At 44.4% G+C, this 22,343-nt stretch overlaps 1 protein-coding gene across 19 annotated transcripts; it reads right to left on the bottom strand.

The window, feature by feature from the left end:
- Positions 1-8,123: 8,123 nt before the first annotated feature.
- Positions 8,124-19,035, bottom strand: LOC109748883 (uncharacterized). 19 transcript variants are annotated; one of them, XR_012201595.1, is made up of 14 exons: positions 18,369-18,995; positions 17,751-17,805; positions 17,479-17,566; positions 16,835-17,061; positions 15,080-15,201; positions 14,824-14,993; positions 13,723-13,843; positions 12,718-13,476; positions 12,349-12,604; positions 11,043-12,218; positions 10,507-10,959; positions 8,847-9,023; positions 8,624-8,747; positions 8,124-8,487 (listed from the first exon to the last, which is right to left on the bottom strand). XR_012201595.1 is itself a non-coding variant. In XM_073507697.1 (13 exons), the coding sequence occupies exons 11-13, from the start codon at positions 11,181-11,183 to the stop codon at positions 8,972-8,974; spliced, it is 651 nt and encodes a 216-aa protein (XP_073363798.1). In that variant the 5' UTR covers positions 11,184-12,218; positions 12,349-12,604; positions 12,718-13,476; positions 13,723-13,843; positions 14,824-14,993; positions 15,080-15,201; positions 15,975-16,119; positions 16,835-17,061; positions 17,479-17,566; positions 17,751-17,805; positions 18,369-18,995; the 3' UTR covers positions 8,854-8,971. The 19 variants fall into 19 exon arrangements, 8 of the variants coding, with proteins under 8 accessions (XP_073363798.1, XP_073363803.1, XP_073363797.1 ...); XM_073507697.1 differs by lacking the exons at positions 8,124-8,487; positions 8,624-8,747 and adding an exon at positions 15,975-16,119 and having other exon boundaries at positions 8,854-9,028; XM_073507702.1 differs by lacking the exons at positions 8,124-8,487; positions 8,624-8,747 and adding an exon at positions 15,975-16,119 and having other exon boundaries at positions 8,854-9,028; positions 12,349-12,601; positions 12,739-13,476.
- Between the last annotated feature and the right edge of the window lie 3,308 nt (positions 19,036-22,343).

Raw genomic sequence — 22,343 nt, 5'->3', positions numbered from 1 at the left:
GAGCCGTGCTCAATTGCACACCTTGCAATACAGGCAAGAACCCCTTCTTGGACTGATCCATACTGAACTTCTTCAATATCTTGTCAAGGTATGTACTCTGTGAAAGACCAATGAGGCGTCTTGATCTATCTCTATAGATTTTGATGCCTAATATATAAGCAGCTTCTCCAAGGTCCTTCATTGAAAAACACTTATTCAAATAGGCCTTTATACTTTCCAAGAATTCTATATCATTTCCCATCAATAATATGTCATCCACATATAATATGAGAAATGCTACAGAGCTCCCACTCACTTTCTTGTAAACACAGGCTTCTCCATAAGTCTGTGTAAAACCAAACGCTTTGATCATCTCATCAAAGCGAATGTTCCAACTCCGAGATGCTTGCACCAGCCCATAGATTGAGCGCTGGAGCTTGCATACTTTGTTAGCATTCTTAGGATCGACAAAACCTTCCGGCTGCATCATATACAACTCTTCCTTAAGGAAGCCGTTAAGGAATGCCGTTTTGACGTCCATCTGCCATATCTCATAATCATAGTATGCGGCAATTGCTAACATGATTCGAACGGACTTCAGCTTCGCTACGGGTGAGAAAGTCTCATCGTAGTCAACCCCTTGAACTTGTCGATAACCCTTAGCGACAAGTCGAGCTTTGTAGATGGTCACATTACCATCTGCGTCCGTCTTCTTCTTAAAGATCCATTTGTTTTCTATGGCTCGCCGCTCATCGGGCAAGTCAGTCAAAGTCCATACTTTGTTTTCATACATGGATTCTATCTCGGATTTCATGGCTTCTAGCCATTTGTCGGAATCCGGGCCCGCCATCGCTTCTTCATAGTTCGAAGGTTCACCGTTGTCTAACAACATGATTTCAAGGACAGGGTTGCCGTACCACTCTGGTGCGGAACGTGTCCTTGTGGACCTACGAAGTTCAGTGGCAACTTGATCCGAAGCTTCATGATCATCATCATTAACTTCCTCCCCCGTCGGTGTAGGCACCACAGGAACATTTTCCCGCGCTGCGCTATTTTCCGACTCGGAAGGGGTGACTATCACCTCATCAAGTTCCACTTTCCTCCCACTCAATTCTTTCGAGAGAAACTCCTTCTCTAGAAAGGACCCGTTCTTGGCAACGAAGATCTTGCCTTCGGATCTGAGGTAGAAGGTGTACCCAATAGTTTCCTTAGGGTATCCTATGAAGACGCATTTTTCCGATTTGGGTTCGAGCTTTTTAGGTTGAAGTTTCTTGACATAAGCATCGCATCCCCAAACTTTTAGAAACGACAGCTTAGGTTTCTTCCCAAACCATAATTCATACGGTGTCGTCTCAACGGATTTAGACGGTGCCCTATTTAAAGTGAATGCGGCAGTCTCTAAAGCATAACCCCAAAATGAGAGCGGTAAATCGGTAAGAGACATCATAGATCGCACCATATCCAATAGAGTGCGATTACGACGTTCGGACACACCATTTCTCTGAGGTGTTCCAGGCGGCGTGAGTTGTGAAACTATTCCACATTTCCTTAAGTGTGTACCAAATTCGTGACTTAAATATTCTCCACCACGATCTGATCGTAAGAATTTTATTTTCCTGTCACGTTGATTCTCAACCTCACTCTGAAATTCCTTGAACTTTTCAAAGGTTTCAGACTTGTGTTTCATTAGGTAGACATACCCATATCTACTTAAATCATCAGTGAGAGTGAGAACATAACGATATCCTCCGCGAGCCTCAACACTCATTGGACCGCACACATCGGTATGTATGATTTCCAATAAGTTGGTTGCTCGCTCCATTGTTCCGGAGAACGGAGTCTTGGTCATCTTACCCATGAGGCATGGTTCGCACGTGTCAAATGATTCGTAATCAAGAGACTCCAAAAGTCCATCTGCATGGAGCTTCTTCATGCGCTTGACACCAATGTGACCAAGGCGGCAGTGCCACAAGTATGTGGGACTATCGTTATCAACTTTACATCTTTTGGTATTCACACTATGAACATGTGTAGCATCACGTTCGAGATTCATCAAAAATAAACCATTGACCAGCGGGGCATGACCATAAAACATATCTCTCAAATAAATAGAACAACCATTATTCTCAGATTTAAATGAGTAGCCATCTCGAATTAAACGAGATCCAGATACAATGTTCATGCTCAAAGCTGGCACTAAATAACAATTATTGAGGTTTATAACTAATCCCGTGGGTAGATGCAGAGGTAGCGTGCCGACGGCGATCACATCGACCTTGGAACCATTCCCGACGCGCATCGTCACCTCGTCTTTTGCCAGTCTCCGTTTATTCCGTAGTTCCTGATTTGAGTTACAAATATGAGCAACCGCACCGGTATCAAATACCCAGGAGCTACTACGAGTACTGGTAAGGTACACATCAATTACTTGTATATCACATATACCTTGGGTGTTGCCGGCCTTCTTCTTGTCCGCTAAATATTTGGGGCAGTTCCGCTTCCAGTGACCACTTCCCTTGCAATAAAAGCACTCAGTCTCGGGCTTGGGTCCATTCTTTGACTTCTTCCCGGTAACTGGCTTACCGGGCGTGGCAACCGCCTTGCCGTCCTTCTTGAAGTTCTTCTTACCCTTGCCCTTCTTGAACTTAGTGGTTTTATTCACCATCAACACTTGATGTTCTTTTCTGATCTCTACCTCAGCTGATTTCAGCATTGAATACACCTCGGGAATGGTCTTTTCCATCCCCTGCATATTGTAGTTCATCACAAAGCTCTTGTAGCTTGGTGGAAGCGACTGGAGGATTCTGTCAATGACCGCGTCATCCGGGAGATTAACTCCCAGCTGAGACAAGCGGTTGTGCAACCCAGACATTCTGAGTATGTGCTCACTAACAGAACTGTTCTCCTCCATTTTACAGCTGAAGAACTTGTCGGAGACATCATATCTCTCGACCCGGGCATGAGCTTGAAAAACCAGTTTCAGCTCCTCGAACATCTCATATGCTCCATGTTTCTCAAAACGCTTTTGGAGACCCGGTTCTAAGCTGTAAAGCATGCCGCACTGAACGAGGGAGTAATCATCAGCACGCTGCTGCCAAGCGTTCATAACGTCTTGGTTCTCAGGGATTGGTGCTTCACCTAGCGGTGCTTCTAAGACATAATCTTTCTTGGCTGCTATGAGGATGATCCTCAGGTTCCGGACCCAGTCCGTATAGTTGCTGCCATCATCTTTCAGCTTGGTTTTCTCTAGGAACGCGTTGAAATTGAGGACAACGTGGGCCATTTGATCTACAATACATAGTGTAAAGATTTTTTAGACTAAGTTCATGATAATTAAGTTCATATAATCAAATTATTTAATGAACTCCCACTCAGATAGACATCCCTCTAGTTATCTAAGTGAAACATGATCCGAACTCAACTAGGCCGTGTCCGATCATCACGTGAGACGGACTAGTCAAGATCGGTGAACATCTCCATGTTGATCGTATCTTCTATACGACTCATGCTCGACCTTTCGGTCCTCCGTGTTCCGAGGCCATGTCTGTACATGCTAGGCTCGTCAAGTCAACCTAAGTGTATTGCGTGTGTTCCGAGGCCATGTCTGTACATGCTAGGCTCGTCAACACCCGTTGTATGCGAACGTAAGAATCTATCACACCCGATCATCACGTGGTGCTTCGAAACGACGAACCTTCGCAACGGTGCACAGTTAGGGTGAACACTTTCTTGAAATTATTATAAGGGATCATCCTACTTGCTACCGTCGTACTAAGCAAATAAGATGCAAAAACATGATAAACATCACATGCAATCAAATAGTGACATGATATGGCCAATATCATCATGCTCCTTTGATCTCCATCTTCGGGGCACCATGATCATCTTTGTCACCGGCATGACACCATGATCTCCATCATCATGATCTCCATCATTGTGTCTTCATGAAGTTGTCACGCCAACGATTACTTCTACTTCTATGGCTAACCGTTTAGCAACAAAGTAAAGTAAATTACATGGCGTTATTCAATGACACGCAGGTCATGCAAAATAATAAAGACAACTCCTATGGCTCCTGCCGGTTGTCATACTCATCGACATGCAAGTCGTGATTCCTATTACAAGAATATGATCAATCTCATACATCACATATATCATTCATCACATCTTCTGGCCATATCATATCACATATATCACTTGCTGCAAAAACAAGTTAGACGTCCTCTAATTGTTGTTGCAAGTTTTTACGTGGTTTGTAGGTTTCTAGCAAGAACGATTTCTTACCTACGTATGACCACAACGTGATTTGCCAATTTCTATTTACCCTTCATAAGGACCCTTTTCATCGAATCCGTTCCGACTAAAGTAGGAGAGACAGACACCCGCTAGCCACCTTATGCAACTAGTGCATGTCAGTCGGTGGAACCTGTCTCACGTAAGCGTACGTGTAAGGTCGGTCCGGGCCGCTTCATCCTACAATGCCGCCGAAACAAGAAACGACTAGTAGCGGCAAGAAGAATTGGCAACATCAACGCCCACAACTTCTTTGTGTTCTACTCGTGCATAGTAACTACGCATAGGGCTGGCTCATGATGCCACTGTCGGGAATTGTAGCATAATTTAAAATTTTCCTACGCTCACCAAGATGCATCTATGGAGTCTACTAGCAACGAGGGGAAAGGAGTGGATCTACATACCCTTGTAGATCGCGAGCGGAAGCGTTCCAATGAACGTGGATGACGGAGTCGTACTCGCCGTGATCCAAATCACCGATGACCGAGTGCCGAACGGACGGCACCTCCGCGTTCAACACACGTACGGTGCAGCAACGTCTCCTCCTTCTTGATCCAGCAAGGGGGAAGGAGAGGTTGATGGAGATCCAACAGCACGACGGCGTGGTGGTGGATGTAGCGGGTCTCCGGCAGGGCTTCGCCGAGCTTCTGCGAGAGAGAGAGAGGTGTTGCAGGGGAGGAGGGAGGCGCCCAAGGCTTAGATGTTGCTGCCCTCCCTTCCCCCCACTATATATAGGGCCAAGGGAGAGGGGGGGCGCAGCCTTGCCCCTTCCTTCAAGGAAGGGTGCGGCCAGGGGGGAGTCCTTCCCCCCCAAGGCACCTCGGAGGTGCCTTCCCCCTTTAGGACTCTCCCTTCTTTCTTATCTCTTGCGCATGGGCCTCTTGGGGCTGGTGCCCTTGGCCCATATAGGCCAAGGCGCACCCCTTACAGCCCATGTGGCCCCCCGGGGCTGGTGGACCCCCTTGGTGGACCCCCGGACCCCTTTCGGCACTCCCGGTACAATACCGATAAAGCGCGAAACTTTTCCGGCGACCAAAATAAGACTTCCCATATATAAATCTTTACCTCCGGACCATTCCGGAACCTCTCGTGACGTCCGGGATCTCATCCGGGACTCCGAACAACTTTCGGGTTTCCGCATACATATATCTCTACAACCCTAGCGTCACCGGACCTTAAGTGTGTAGACCCTACGGGTTCGGGAGACATGCAGACATGACCGAGACGCCTCTCCGGTCAATAACCAACAGCGGGATCTGGATACCCATGTTGGCTCCCACATGTTCCACGATGATATCATCGGATGAACCACGGTGTCGAGGATTCAATCAATCCGTATGCAATTCCCTTTGTCAATCGGTATGTTACTTGCCCGAGATTCAATCGTCGGTATCCCAATACCTTGTTCAATCTCGTTACCGGCAAGTCTCTTTACTCGTACCGCAATGCATGATCCCGTGACTAACGCCTTAGTCATATTGAGCTCATTATGATGATGCATTACCGAGTGGGCCCAGAGATACCTCTCCGTCACACGGAGTGACAAATCCCAGTCTCGATCCGTGCCAACCCAACAGACACTTTCGGAGATACCCGTAATGCACCTTTATAGTCACCCAGTTACGTTGTGACGTTTGGCACACCCAAAGCACTCCTACGGTATCCGGGAGTTGCACGATCTCATGGTCCAAGGAAAAGATACTTGACATTGGAAAAGCTCTAGCAAACGAAACTACACGATCTTTTATGCTATGCTTAGGATTGGGTCTTGTCCATCACATCATTCTCCTAATGATGTGATCCCGTTATCAATGACATCCAATGTCCATAGTCAGGAAACCATGACTATCTGTTGATCAACGAGCTAGTCAACTAGAGGCTTACTAGGGACAGGTTGTGGTCTATGTATTCACACATGTATCACGATTTCCGGACAATACAATTATAGCATGAATAATAGACAATTACCATGAACAAAGAAATATAATAATAACCATTTATTATTGCCTCTAGGGCATATTTCCAACAGGCGTACCTTAGCAGCCGCCACAAGTTGACCTTGCCTGGTGCCCACTTTTGGCTGAACATAGCTGTGGCGGGTCACTCATTGTGCTTGCCAGTGGTGGGTTAAATCCCTTGTGGCGGGCTGTGCTTCTCACCTGCCACTGCCGCTAATTTTTCAAAATTTTAAAGCGGCACTTGACGAAAATTACGTCCGCACGGTCTGTCGGGAAAGATACCCGGCCATGCCCACCCAATTTCAGAGCTCCCTCACCCAATCCCTCCTCCCCCAAACGCCACCGCGCTCTGCCAGTCCCCACAACCGCCGGCAACACGGCGCGCCACATGCTCTGCCACTCCCGGCCTGCATCCCTCTTTCCCCCTTCCACCCACACCAGCGCGCCATCGGCCGCCCCCGGCTCTTCTCGACCGGCCCTCTCTCCAGCGACCCCCTCCGCTCGTACTAACGGACGACATCGTAGGCCATCTCCACATACCCTTCTACCGGCACGCGTGCGCCGCCCGCACCAACACTGCTCGGCCATCTCTACACAGGGCTGCTCTGGATTGTTGCTTGTATTCATTGTTTTTGCTATACATGTTCATTGATTTCAACTGGTTTCTACTATTCATTGTCTGTGCTATATATGTTCGTGTTCACGGGTTGTTCTGCTATGATGGATGAATATGATACAATTGATTGTGATGTGTGTCGATGCTCGCGCGTGGTTTGATTTACATGGAATAGAAAAGGAGTGCCAAAGTTTTGATGAAATGTTGATTCACTTCCATTTCATCGAATTTCTGGCATTCTATACGTCCAATTTTTAGCAAAGGTCATGTCAATTTTCTTTTTGATAAATGGTGATGGCCGGTGGTGAATTTCATTGCGGTTTTGTTTTCTTCTTTAACAGTGAATATGAATGAGTGCGAAAGTTTTGACGAAATGTTGATTCACTTCCATTTCGTCGAATTTCTGGCATTCTATACATCCAAGTTTTAGCGAAGGTCATGCCAATTTTTTTTGATAAATGACGATGGCCAGTTGGTGAATTTTATTGGGGTTTTGTTGTCTTCTTTCACAGGGAATAGAAATGAGTTTAAAAGTTTTGACAAAATATTGATTACTTCCATTTCGTCGATTTTCTGGCACTTAATATGTCTCTTTTTTAGCACTCATCTTGCCAATTTTTTAATTATTATTAATATGTAATTCTTTTTTTACTCATTATGGATGCAATCTTCATTTTGCAGATAAAAGATGGTGAGACATACACGGTCTCGGGCCGAGGCTTTGGCTCCCCAACAGGATGAGCAAGGTTATGCTTACGAGTTGCACGAGGAGACCGATCATGCTGCAGATGGAGGGGTAGATGGGGAAGAATCAGATGCTGTTGAAGAGGAAATGCAAGATGGGGAAGGATATTCCGACGCTGCTGCTGAAGAGGAAGAGTTGGATGGTGCTGAAGAGGAAGGAGACCTCAATGGTGCACAAGATGATTTGGAAATTCAGCTGCGAAAGCGTAGATCACAGAATAAGGTGCCTACATCTACTTACATAATAAAACGGATTAACAAAGTGGGGAGACCCGTTAGTCCGATCAAGAACGCAACAAAATGGGGTAACGTCCTAGCTGCCATCACCCGTGGAAACTGTGACATCAACGTTAGATGCTTAAGGGGCCCTAAAAACAAGCAATAGTGAAAGCTCCTGTTAGCAAAGATGGGAGATATTTTCAAGTTCAACGACCGAGACAATGCACTTGCAGAAATCCATGCCATGCGTGTGTTCAGTAAGGCCTTGAATAGTAATAGATACCGTGCAAAAAACTACTTGACGACGGGCATGATTTAGAGTTTATCCAAAAACTATATCCTGGTAGTACCAATGAGGACCGGAAGGAGTACCTTGATTACCAAGACTATATTAAATGCCTATATAGTATATCCAAAATATATATCCTAGCAGTACCGATGCATACAAACAGGACAAAGAGAAGTCTATGCAGCTCCGAAGCCAAATGGTAGGGAATCACAATCTAGGCACCCGTGGTTATGAAGGGAAGCAGCAAATCTGGGATAAGCATGATGCTATGTTTTCTTCACAACGTCAACCGACACCCTTCAGTAATATCCTGGATCCGTGTGCCAAGAAATATCTCCGATCCCTAGCTGTGCTTCATAAAGAAACCGGACTCTACTACTTCGAAGACCCTGCAGTGGCGACGGCGGCCGAAAGAGCGGTACGTAATTAGCCTATATAACCACACTTTCCATCATATATATGTTTAGGACCAGTTTCTAGACGATATTAGTTTGTTCATACTGGAAAATTTTACACAAAACACACCAAGGTATGATGAGTCGCTAGATGCCCCAAGGTGGTCATCCGACCCAAATCTCTATGCCCTCGAGAGGAAGGGAGAGCCCACACGAGGCCATAATCTCTACGTGGATAGTACTTTCTGGGATGCCTACTATCCCCCAAGAAAAGGATCAGTAAGTAAGAAAAATAGAGAAGGGACAGAGACAAAATAGTAAGTTAGTCAATGAAAGGTTAAAGGAAGTCTTACCTGATTTTCTAGCAGAGGTTCAGAAGCATATTCAGTCAAAAGGGTCGACAAGCATGCCAGAAATGGTGGATACGCCGCCGGCCCTTGCTCCCACAAAGATCATCAGAAGCCCTCGGTCACTAATGTCATTCATGGTCATGGTGGGTCACCACATTCGTTGGAGGAAGAATCCTTGCACTGTCCTAGATAGAGTGAGTACTAGTGGCGACTTGTTGGAGGTTGCAAAAGGTAGAGTCTTTACAGAAAATGTCATGCACAGCAGCAAATTAAATGAGAACATGCGGAAGGTTTCTTTGCTTAGGGTGTTCCCAGAATACCACAATTTGATTCTGCCACAGAACATTATAGAAGAGGGTGCTGAGCCGCAGCCCCTTTCGGTACGTTTTGCTGGTTACCTCAAGTGGCTTGCGATGCATATCATAATGGAAAAGCCATCCCCAAATAGACACTACTAGAGAAAACCCTAGTAGTAGCGCGGGTTTTGAGGCTATCAGCAGGGCGGGCAGCCGCGCTACAGCTAACTGCTAGTAGTAGCGCGGTCTGTATCCGCGCTACTACTATTGACTATATTAGCAGCGCTTTTCCGGAACGCGCTACTATTAGTTAGGCTTAGCGATTTCCTAGCCCCGCGCTACTGCTATATCTTTCATCATTTCCCCCTGGCTTCCTACCCCGTTTCAGCTTCAATAAATTGCAATTTCCAGATACTAGGTACTACTAGATATCAATTTCATAAAGCATTATAGGTACTAGGTAGTACTCCCTCGGTTCCAAATTACTCGTCGTGGTTTTAGTTCAAATTTGAACTAAAACCACGATGATTAATTTGGAACGAAGGGAGTACTAGATAAAAATTTCATATATACTCAACATGCATCCTCAAGCAGTACTAGGTGATATCGACGACGATCATCATATGTAGTTCTAGATGATATCGACGACGATCATCATATGTAGTTCTACATGATATCGACGACGATCATCATATGTAGTTCTAGATGATATAGCCACACACACATATGTAGTTATAGATGATATCGACGACGATCATCATCCTCAAGCCTGGGCGGTGGGTGTTCCTGATAGTAATTAGGATGGCCTGTCCAACACGAAGATTCTTGCCAACAAGGAATCTCTTCCACCCAATCGAGTTTAAGTGTGTGCGACCGTCTGTGTCCATGCGGTAAGTACAGGTGGTGATGGAGCCCCTTGCGGTAAGGCGTAGTCCAACTGAGCCTTCTACATCAGGCTCGATACCACAACTCACAGATAGGTTCTTTGGCAATTTTTGAATAAGAAAAACATATCAATTAATAAATAGCCTCGCACATACTCTTGCAAATATATTTCTATTAAGTATAGATTTCTACACTATCAAAAGACACAGTACCACACATTTGTACTAATTAAGCATTAATTCTACTAATAAGTATATATGGATTATCTACACTATTAATAGTTCCTTGGATTCTACACTAATAAGCATGTGATCAGACTCTACACTAAAGCATATCATCGACTAGATTCCACATAGCATATCATTGGACTCTGCACTAAGCATATCATCGAATTCACTAAGCATATCGTCGGATAATTTGCATTTGTAAGTATAACAATAAAGCATATATATATCATCAAATTACTAAAGTCATATATATACCATTTCATGCCGATCGACCATGGTACTTGTTAGGCGGGTCACGAATGGCACACAGACAAAGTCATCATGTGGCGGAATTATGTCCCATAGGTTGCACACCTCCTCCTCGCTCAGCCTCATTCTTTGAGCTATGATGGCTTCATGAAGTTGGTTCTCATCATCTTCATCGAGTGGGTCCTCATTATCTTCATCATCTTCGTCATCTTCATCATCTTCCACCAGGTTGATATAAATGACAGCCAGCTTGGGTCTTCCTGCTCTGAAGGAGAAGCTGATCAACTCACCACCAGTAAGACGCATGCGGGCGAGGAAATGGGCCCATCCATCTCCTCCAATCTGCGACATATTGCGTCCTTTCTCGACCTCCATAGTGTACGGCCCCCCAGGAGCCTCAAATGTCACAATGTCTCCTGTCAGCTTGTTGAATTTCAACCTCACATTGCATGGGACGATCTGTGTAAAAAAAGAAAAAGACACAATGCAATAATGCCAACACTAAAAATAAAATAGTTGTTAGATTTCATCTAATTTCTTACCGCCGCATGACGAAAACTCGGCTGGAAGTAGAAGCCGAACAGCTTGCCAGTTGCAAGGCTGCTGGCGCACCTTGACTTGCACAGTCGACATGGTGGTGGTGGTGGTGGCGCCATTTTCCTAAAGCAATATGAGCAAAGCATTAACGATCCACTTCACAGGAAAGAAAAAAACAGTAGCATGTGATATTTTTGGTTCTTCTTCAGTTATATTTTCATAGTGGAACCCGATCCCAAAAAGTAAACAACAAGCTCTCAATTTGATGATGAGATTCTTCCGCGAGAAGCAATTTGATGGACAACTATAATCCTAAGATCTAGTAACATACAAGATGACAAGGTATCACCTACGAAAGCATTTCAGTGGCACCTATTGCCGAAAAAACTATTTGACCCCTACCAAAGGTATAATCCTAAGATCTGTAATAAGTTATCTACCAAATCAAGGTACCACCTACCAAGACACATTTCATCTAACTAGATGACCCGTTGCGCCAATGGCGCAAAGGGCGAGAGCAAGCCAAGTATTGAAAGAGTACACATAAACATATCTATAAACATATTTAGAGACAGACTGAAACATATGGAAATATTAAATTGCAGCTGGCAATGTCATGATTTTCTCTAACCAGTGTAAACATATATAAATAGTCTTATGAAAATATTAGTAGAAGGGCTGTTGATTACATATATAGAACAATTGATCACAAACTTCTTTTGACCACAGAGACAGTAATGAGGTCTAAAGTGTACATGCAGTATCATACATGAATGAAAATCTAAAGGCTATACATATCTTGCTCAGAGCAACGCCAAAAGGGCAAAGATACTGGATCTATTGATACGAAACAAAAGGTGGTTGCTGTTGGTTAGGACATATAGACTGAAGGTCACCAGAAACTATCTTGTGTAGTCTTCAGGCGCTGCTCTGACTTCATGCCAACATACCGTAACTTTATGCGTCAATTCTTCAATACTTGGATTAGCTACTACTTTAGTTCTTTTGATAAAACGGTTTTTACACCTGTAGCAGCACCCCTAAGATTAGCAAGTTTCCAGCAAAAGGAGCACATGAGAATCACATATCTGTATCCTATATGAAGAGAAACAGAAATTCCTTCAACACTGATGATCGATGGAGGATCATAATGGTAATGCTTGCCAATATTTTTTCTCAACCTGCAAGATTGCCAAGAACATGGACAGCATGTCATTTCAGAACTCAGACCCTAGTTGCAATTTCTGATCATCATTCCAAAGTACGAATTTAGATATGCAAGTGACAAACTGCACGTAAAAAGACACATACCATGCTAGAGGTTAGTACTCTGCGGATTGTGCACGGATCTGTGACGATGAGAGCGGGGACTCCTCGCAGTTCCAGTCATCCTACACCAGGGCTGCAAACTGCAGGTTCTAGAGCACGTCCTCGTCTAACGGCCTCAGCATTGGTTCCTTGGTCAGGCCCCGCGGGCAGATCTCCATGACGGTCCTCATCGACTCGCCAGAGCATCATATGCTCATGGCTGGGTCGATGAAGTTCCTCCTGTTGCTCAGTCCTTCTGCTGTCAGCGTCGATTGCAAATGGTGGTCAATGAACAGTAAAAGTTGGGTTTAGACTTTATTCAGAAATGAGGCATTGTCAAGTGTACAGGGTTAACAAGGAAAGGAAGCATACATGTTCTTTCATTATCTCTACCTTGAACAGATGGGCCTTGTGAAGTGTACAGGGTTAACAAGGAAAGGACAACTCCTGAGATATTGAGGTAGGCCCATAAATCATATCTTTAGGTCACAAAATAACTTTTTCCCTGTGTGAAGGTAACATGCCTATGTTGGTAATGTTTTCAAATAAGAAATTATCTCAGAACAACACAATTTCCTAAACTAGTTTACATGTATGGTATCAAGATGCATTACACAACAAGCTATATCAGTTCAGCAACTTAAGCTTGAAGATGTTCCGCTAGAATCGCTACAGCTATCTATACAAAATTTAATTCAATATAAACCTGTTGTATGAGCTTGAAAAGTAGACCACAATAGATTAATAGCCAAAGGAAGGACCTAATGATACATAATTAATCAGACTCTAATCTAATCGCCTCGAGGTCGGAAACAGGGGCACCCAGCTCTGGTTGGCCCATGGTAGCCACTCCATGGCAGATCCAGACGCCGAGCGGTATCAACCATGGCCTGAATTAGAAGAAAATTCATTCACTACGCCTACCAAAGGAAGGCCATCTTCACTCCTGAGTTGCAAAAATCAAGGAACTGTCAATAACTCACAGCAAACACAATATTCAAGTTCTTGAGTATACTGGATCAGTGAGAAAACAAAGAGTCATTGGTCAACATGTGATCCTGCTAAATACGAACTGAAACACTTGAAGATCGTAGTGAAACATCACAATATATATCTACATCCCTGCAAAATCTGTAAAAAAAATGTAGTTAGCGGCCGGTGGTACTATGTACTATGTGAACTAATAAATAATCACTATACTGGAAAAATTGACGTAACCAACTTGAAAAAACAACTATATCATTCTGACCAACTTTGTTTGAACACAACCAGACGCCAGACAACAAATAAGAATCATTTCAAATTACAAATAGAAAATATGAGATGGACTGTTGGAGGTATGAATAAGAATAATTTCATATTACAAATAGAACATACCTTTGCATCAGTAAATGTCGATTAGCATTACATTCAGACATCCAATAGATCCAAAATGCACAGATAATGGTAATGGTAGACCACAGGGTATCCGTTGCCAGGTTATTTAGTGTTCCATGGCCTGTGAAAGTGAAGAGTAGTGTAATGTCACACAATTGGTACATAAAAACTGCTGCAACCACGAAAAGAAAAACTGGAATTTTTGTTTATACACAGTATAGTGCCTGGCCATCAATATTTTTGCATTAAATGTCAGAAAATCGTATAAACACATATATCAGGAAGTTATTCTAATAGTCTAGTAACATATAATATAATAACTAATATATTAACAACACTATTGCTTGAAGGGTCCAATTAGAAGCTCCTAGTTATTTTAGTTTGGCAAGCAATCTGTGTGTGCTACAATCTTCAAGCAGGATGGCCGTGCAAATTTGTGTTCAATCTTGGCTGATATAGGAAGAAGGCGCACATCATCAAATCCGGCGAATACCGAAAGATGGATAAACTCTCAGCCTTTCACAATGAGCATGTTGAGCCAATCAAGAAGGCAAAGAGGAAATGAAGAAAACAATTGCAGACGGATTCAACGGAAGGCGTGCAGTGGAATACTCGCTGAGGAAATCGTTGGTTGGCATGGACCAGATGCACCTCCAGAAGACCGCTCCCCATTGTATTCTTCTCCCGGCGCTGCACCTCCCTCTCCATTGTCCTCTCTTTGTCCCTCCTCTCCTACATTCTCTCTCTCCCTCATCTTCTCTCTCGAGGAGAGGAGGGACGAGGGATTGGGCTTTTCACCGCGCACAGCACGATCCACCCCTTTTTTCACCCAAACTCATTCAGCAACGCACACTGCAACACGGTCCCACCCAGATGGCTGGCCCAGGCATCATCCACCCAACTGGAAAGGCACGACGTGAAGCAAAACAGACGGTCGGATGTTTGACAGCCAGTTAAGAAGGACCAATATCTTTACACAGAGGCAAAATGGGCGATCCAGATCGTTGCGCGTGAGGGATGGCACTGGAATGGCGGGTACTCTAGCAGCGTTTATATGTTCGATTACTGGAATCTGAAAAGTTGGGCTGACGTATTGTTTACCTTCGACCTTCGGAGGTCTAAACTGAACAGTAGGGAGACATGGAAGCCTAAGTTGCGGTCTTTCATTTGCTGCTAACCTCCCTCTCAGTTTGGGTACCCCCGGCTAAATTGTCTTTATGCTCATGCTGCAATTTTCTTTGCCTTCAAACAATAAAATCTACATGTGGAAACTGTGGAGAATACATATGAACATAACATAGTTGCTGACTATTTTTCTCTTAACTAAGTTAATATACAAAAGTTTTGGTTCATATACCTTGCAATTTTAACATGAGTATCCAGATCCAATGGCTAACCTATGAACAAGGGCCAGCCTGCACTTTCCCCCTATCACAGACCTCCTTCCTCTCCCCTGCTGCTGCACCTTGCAGCAGCAACCTGAAACCAAAAGTACACAAAATTGTACAAACTAAAATAAAAGCATGTCCAGATGCCTAGTAACTTTGAAACTCTGAGTCCTACTACAGCAGCTCAAACAGTCAATGGTCAGAAGAGGCTAATTAAGGTACTGGTACAAGGTACTTAACTGGGCATACATAATATGTAGGCTTAAAGAATTTTGATAAGATGCCAAGGCTTCTTTAGTCTATAAATGGTATACTAACCAGATTATCTGAACACCAAAGCCATGGTTGTCATTGCATATCTCTAGACTACATAATGATGCCATAACCAGAAGATTAATGCATCAGTGCATGAACGAAGCGAAAAGAAAATGAGCATGATTGGTTTGCTGCCAATATTTGGCTAGCCAAATGTTGGAATTGCCAAATATTGGCAATACCAAGACTTGCCAAATATTGGCAACTTTATGTGAGATAGGCAAGACAACTCGGTAACCAACCAAGTAGTAGCGAATATTTGGCACAATGCCAAACATTGGCATGCCTATTTTTGGCACCAAACCAATTATGCTCAATAAGCCTATAATGTCCCATGCTATATGTAGTGCACCAAATCATGGGAACAGAAGTATCACCCAAATTAAAAACGAAACTATGTGAGCACAAATTTCCAGGAAAATGATAGAATGGTGAGACTCATTGTGTAATAAGGATTATAAGCTCGGATGTTTACATTTGAACAAATAGAAGACTAAGAAAGGGGAACATGCAACAAAAATAACTTCCCAAAATTAGTAGAAATTTTACCTCTGTAACAGAGGAACTACAAAAATGTATTAGTTGGATTGATTGTATGATTCCTAAAATGCCATTATCAGAAAATTTTAGCATCTTCAGATTAGTCCATCCAGAAAGCACACCAAGGGTAACCATTGGATTGATTGTATGATCCCTAGAATGCCATTATCAGAAAATTCAGTTGGTGACTAATAGTAAATAGAAGGGAAGGGGTTGTTTATCATGCTTACTTACAACTTGAGGTTAATCGTACTCTGGCAACTTTACGTAAGGCCTATCTAATCCCTCTCCAAAGCAAACGATCTATCTATGCGAAATAGTTAACAGAGGTAGGCAAAAATGCTATATACCAAAGTGTATATGTCAATCTAAACTGAAGTACTGCTCACAAGAAACCAAGTATGATAACATGGTGTTCGAGGGGAGGGGTTATTTATATACAGTTTAGTTTAGTGATTTGGTACAAATAAGGACATGTACAAACCTAACATGCACGATAACCTCATGGGGACTGTTTGGTTAGATAAGAATGAGCATATATGAAAAATAGTGGCAAACATTCAGCACAAAGAAAAAATAGCTTTGCATCTACACAATGGCGAAGCAAGGTAATGAGCTAAATTGGTGCATCTAGTACTTAATTATCTGATTCAGTATACACTATAGGCTCACATAGCATCATAGTAATCTCAGGCCACTCATACGGAATCACTTTTTAGAGGTGCACTCTTTTAAATGCATGGATATCCCTTTTTTAGAGGATTAAAGAGTACTATTCAAACTGCCACGAAAAGCAGTAAAAATTGGAGCCAGGTCATAAATATACTTAGTGGGCGGTGTGGTGCTGGGTCATGTGTGCGTGTGTGCACCTGTGTCCAGCCGGCTATAAAAGCCCTATGTTGATCATTGTAATCGCCGTGGAGTCGAGTTCGTGCTCAAGAAAATTGCCGTTCGTGCGGCAGGCGTATGTGCGCCGGAAATCCACCGTGTCCTGTGTCTCCACTGTATCTTCTTCTTCTTCCTTTCTTCTTCGGTGTGCGCCAGAGAGAGGAGAGCAGAGATTGAGGGGAGGACTCCGGCGAGCTAGACCAAGGAGCTGCGCCAACATATATATGCATATATGAAACACATGAACACAAGGAAAGCATCTATCAAGTACATGGAAACCCATGTCGCTGCCAAACAGGAAGAAACGGGTACATAAGCGATGAACAAAACATTAACTTTGCCCTTTGGAGCACCAACTACATAGGAACAGTATTAGAAATTGTATGAGATGTAGCATACGGCTAGTCAAATGCTAGATTTCTTGCATTGTTTGAAGTTGGATGTGCACAACATCATTCTGTAGAGATTAATCTTTCAGCACCACATACTGATCACCTAAGAAATAATGGCACATGGAGGTTCCATCCCATAACATAGCCAAGCACCAACAAAAACCCATGAAGGAAAATACAGAAGAAATCAAAGGATAATACCATAGTTCTAGATCATGAATATGAGCACTCACTTGTCGAAAATAATAGACCTAGGAATCTTATATATGAACAGCTTTCCAGTTTCAAAGACCAATTAGCTAGAGGCAAGGTTTGCTTAGCCTGCAGACAATAAAAGAATAAACAAAATAACCATGATTAGAGAGGGAAAAAATGGCCAAAGAAATAGTAGTGGGGATAATTGGTGGATTTGAAGGCATTTGCATCTTCTCCTCGCCACAAGAAAATAGTGGTGGATTCGGTGTGGTGTGTATGCACATTTCCTGGTACACTTCGTCTCATTTACCTCCATGGCAAAGCGGGACCGTGTAGACCATCAGGAGCTCATCATCGCCTGCAACCTAGGAGAATCCATAGCAGAGGAGTTAAAATGAGAAAGAACCTGGAAGATATAAGATCGTGTGTATACACATTCCAATAATAAAAGGAAGCAAGCCAAAAATGTTGTAAACAAATAGATGAAACTACTTCCAAGAAACTGATAAGTACCATCCTAATAATACGCCCCCTCCTTTTATCTACGACCAAACATGTTGAACACAATGTTTCCTCCAATAACAGTAATCCTTATCATGCATGATTTCACTCGAAATAAATCAATTAAAGCATAAAATTTATGCAGAATGCAGATTGCTAGACCCCTTTTGCAGCCAACAAATTGGAAATCTGAAAGAACCAAAATCGAAATAAAAAGGTAATGTACTGGAGATGTATGAATCTGGGCAACCGGTGGTGCAGCGAAAATACATGGAATCTCGAGAGCAAAATCTGAAGAAGGCTCTCCCAAATCCGTCTCTCCTTTTCCCCAAAATTGGGCATGGGCGAGAAGGTAAAGCAATTAATTTTTGAGCAGTATTTTTATGTGCTGAGAGCAATCAACTTGCAGGGTGGAGGAAGAGCTCACCTAGCACCTGCGTGATTACGCCTCTGCTCGCTGTTTACGTGGGTAGGAGAAGATGCAGCCTGGCACCAGTGTAGCGCGCGCTGCGGTGGAGCCCCGGGCCTCGCCCTCCCCTGCTCCTCAATGGCGGCGAACTCCGCCCCGATCTGGAACCACGGCGAGCAACGGCGCCTGATCTGAGAGAGGAGGAAAACAAGAGAGGCAGGGTGGATGGAGGGCGGCGCGAGGAGCTGCAGCGGCCGCCGCACACGAAGAAGAGGAGGCAAATCGGGAGGAGCGGCCATGGCTGTCGCGTTCGCCGCGCACGAAGAAGAGGAGGCGAATCGGGAGGAGAGGAGAAGCCATGCCCGCAGCGTTCCTGGCCGAGGGCCAGCATCCTGGCTGTCGCCGCTGCCATATGCGCGGTGGCGCTCGACGCTCCCTACACCGCGCTAGCCGCCGGAGGTGAAGAAGAGAGGAGGCGGCTGCTGCCGGAGCCGGCCGAGCGCGCAGGGAAGGAGGGATGCGGGGCTCGAGGCGGACGGGGGATTGGTGGATAGGGTTGGCCAATCCCACCGCACGCTCCTACCCACCCGCCTGCCAATCCCACGTCGCCCACGCTCGTTGCAGTCAACCTTTTTTTCACCAGATACACACACGAACAGGAGAGGGACACTGTAAAGCTGGGCCCGTGACGAAAGAAGCCCCTGCTGCAGCATGAAAGAGCAACGTCAAGAGAAACCAGCGGTTGGATGTTTGACACCGCTGTGAAAAATTGCCAGCGAGGTAAATTGTTCGATGCAGATTGCTCGCGCGACGCAGATCGCCCAGGTTTGCAGGTAGCATAGCAAGGTTTATAGGTTAAATTTGGCCCCTATTGCCTAAGATAACTGGTTAAAAAAACAAGTGGCAAATTTAATTGGGATTAACTTAGCACTTGCAAACTAAATACTTGTATCAAAACCAATATCTAGCAGATCACGGTACCACCTACCAAAGCATTTCAACTAAATTGGCACCTACATTTTGCAAAAAATAACTTATTACAGAAAAACAAAAGCATCTAGTTATCCATATGAAATTCGTAAGCCCTCGCTGCATCTAGGTAGGGCAACCCTAGGGGGGTGCTGTCGAGGAGGGGGGATGGCATGGTGACCTCGGTCAGGGGTGCTGACGAGGGGAAGGCCGGTGACTTTCCTACGAGAGGGGGCGACGACAGCGGCCGGTGAGAGGATTGAGGGCGGTCGGCCAAAGGTGCCTGCCCAGAGCTCGCGGGCAGCGACAGAGTGGGCGGCGAGAGGGTGGAGGAGCAGCGGAGGGGCGTCGAGAGGGGGAGGAGCATTACCTGCGGCGGCGGTGGCGGAGGAGAAACCCTAACCGCAGCTGCCGGCGTCGGGCGGAGGGGGACGATTGAGAGAGACGATGAGCGTGCGGGGGGCCGGCCGGGCTGCATGTTTTGTTTTGCATTAGCAGTAGCGTGGGTACAGGGAGCGCGCTACTACTAAGCCCAATATCAGTAGTGCTTTGTCCTAAAAAACGCTACTGCTAAGTCTAAGCATGTAAAAACATCAAAAATATACATTGGTCATCATTGATCTTTTTATGTAGAATCTAAATAGTCAACATGAATCCTCACCGTACCTGTATAGGTACTGGCGAGAATTCATATTGCAGCCACAAATCCTACACATATAGTTCAATGAAGACCAAGTGCTCGAGATAGTTTGAGAGGTAACATATTTAAGGTGGTAAACACCTTGTTCGCTTAGCAGTATGGGACTAAACTTAATTAGTTGCAAGGGGGTGATACTTAGCAGCATCTAGTTTTGAAGAAAAACGCTGCTACTAATTACTTTAGCAGTAGCGCGTCCAGAAGAAGGGCGCTACTACTATATGTAGCCGGGAGGCAACGCCATGGCAATTATAGTAGTAGCGCTTGTTTCACCTAGAGCGCTACTGCTACTGGGCTATTAGTAGCGCGGTTTCCTGAAGCTTGCTACTGCTAATTAGCAGTAGCGTCTGTTTTTAAACCACGCTGCTGCTATGATTCTGTGTATAAGGTTCTCCCTAGTAGTGAGAACACCGTCTCCAACCATCCCCGGCATTGCAGAACCATCACCATCTCCCAACATCCACGGCGCTGGACAGCCACCTAGATGATCTCCTCTAGGTCTTTGCAACCCCATATCGACTAAGGATGTGCAGGAAGAGCACATGCTTGAAGAATCACAAAATCATAATTATGATGCGGAGACTCCGCCAGCCAATTCCGAGACAACCTTTCAAACAAACAAAGTTTACTCCAACAATACTGAAGAATGTGGTGGCCCAAGAAGCGACGTCTTGTCCGCCCGTTTCCGTCCAACCAGTGAAAAAAAAAGAAACACACATCTAAAGGCTGCAAAAATGAATACTAAGGCAAAAACTTCTGCCACCACACGTGCAAATGGTAGACCACCGGTAAAGAAGGCACTGAAGAAGTCCTTGGCATATGAGCAATGTGCTGACAACCCAAAATCAGTTGCCTATATCCCGGGTCAGAGAATGCTACCAGACAAAGCGTACGAGCACCTGAGGCTCGAGATGAAGATTCTACATGACAAAAATGTGGAATCAGAGCTTGCCAATAATAAGCAGGGATTCATCGTTAACCCAACACACTACACTGCGAAGATGCCAAAGGGATATAGAATTTTTTGAAAAATTCAGCATGGATAAAATATACATAGATTTCAAAGAGATCTTCTATATATTCAGATTCTATAGTATGGTAACTTGTCTAATGAGGCTATGGGCTTTCTCAAGCCACTGTTGTAAGAAGCAAGAAAATTTCTGATATCGCCATAGCCGACCCTTATCTCATGAACGAGGAAAACCTAAAAAATGAGTAATAGAGGCGATGCATGAAGATCTACCTTCTAGATTTCATGCAACAGAACAAGGTTAAAAACTTCCTCCTCGTGCCGTACCGACCCATGTACGTCCTTATTTGTCTTACACTTTCGCTTTTATACCTTTCGTTCATATATTTTTTCACGTCTCAAATTTTGTAACTTTGTCATGATCGCGCGGTATGTTTATTCTGTTTTGGGCAGCAATCATTGGGTTCTCCTACTCTTAAGACCGCAAAGGTGCAATTGTTATGTGCTGGATTCCACGAAGAGCCTGGGAAAAGACTGGTCTCTCCTGAAGGACCTTCTTGGTGATTGTCTTTTTTATTGGAATACTACAGGAGGCCGCACGGTTGAGAAAAACTACAAAGGAAGCTGATTGCCTTCAGATGGAACAATCTATCTTGTATGCAACAACCGCCGACTAGTCTGACATGTGGCTTCCACACCTGCATTCACATGGAAGAATTCATACGGTCCATTAAAATGTTAAATCATCATGATAAAAATCCTCAAATGGGGTCAAGAAGTAAAAAACAATCAGCCCGAAGCTGGCTTAGTGCTCGAAGAACTACAAGTCAAGTTGGCAGCTATCATAAACAAGGAGGTCCGCTTCTCCTCTGGCCTATTCTATAATAACTCCGAAGAATATGCATATTTGGCATCATGCACTATGTAGTTGATGACCATGTATTTTGTGTAACTCGTTTATTCTTAATGTACTTCTCGTTCTTTATTTTAAGTGATTAACACTACTTTTATTTCTGATTTGCTCGCATTTAATTGATAATTGTCCCCTATTTGCATCATCTAACTTTGCTATGGCCGCACAATATATGCTGCAACGGCATTGATTTTCATTCTAGCCTGGTGCATCAATCAGTAGCGGGAACTAACAAGGGCCCGCCGCTCAAACAACACAGACTACAGGCGGGCGGGGAGCGTTGCCCACCATAGGTATGGCCGCCTCCACTACTATGAGAGGGAAAACACAGGTGGGCATATAGAGCCGCTCGCCAGTGCTAGGGCCCTACCAGTGGCAGGAGGTCAGTGGCGGGCAGCCCAAAGAGTCTCGCTCGCCACTGCTGGGCTTTAGGCACCAGCCACT

Source organism: Aegilops tauschii, chromosome 2 (genome assembly GCF_002575655.3).
Source record: "Aegilops tauschii subsp. strangulata cultivar AL8/78 chromosome 2, Aet v6.0, whole genome shotgun sequence".
NCBI lineage: Eukaryota > Viridiplantae > Streptophyta > Magnoliopsida > Poales > Poaceae > Aegilops > Aegilops tauschii.
Note: the sequence above shows the minus strand (reverse complement) of the source record. Positions and strands in the feature narration are given on the sequence as shown.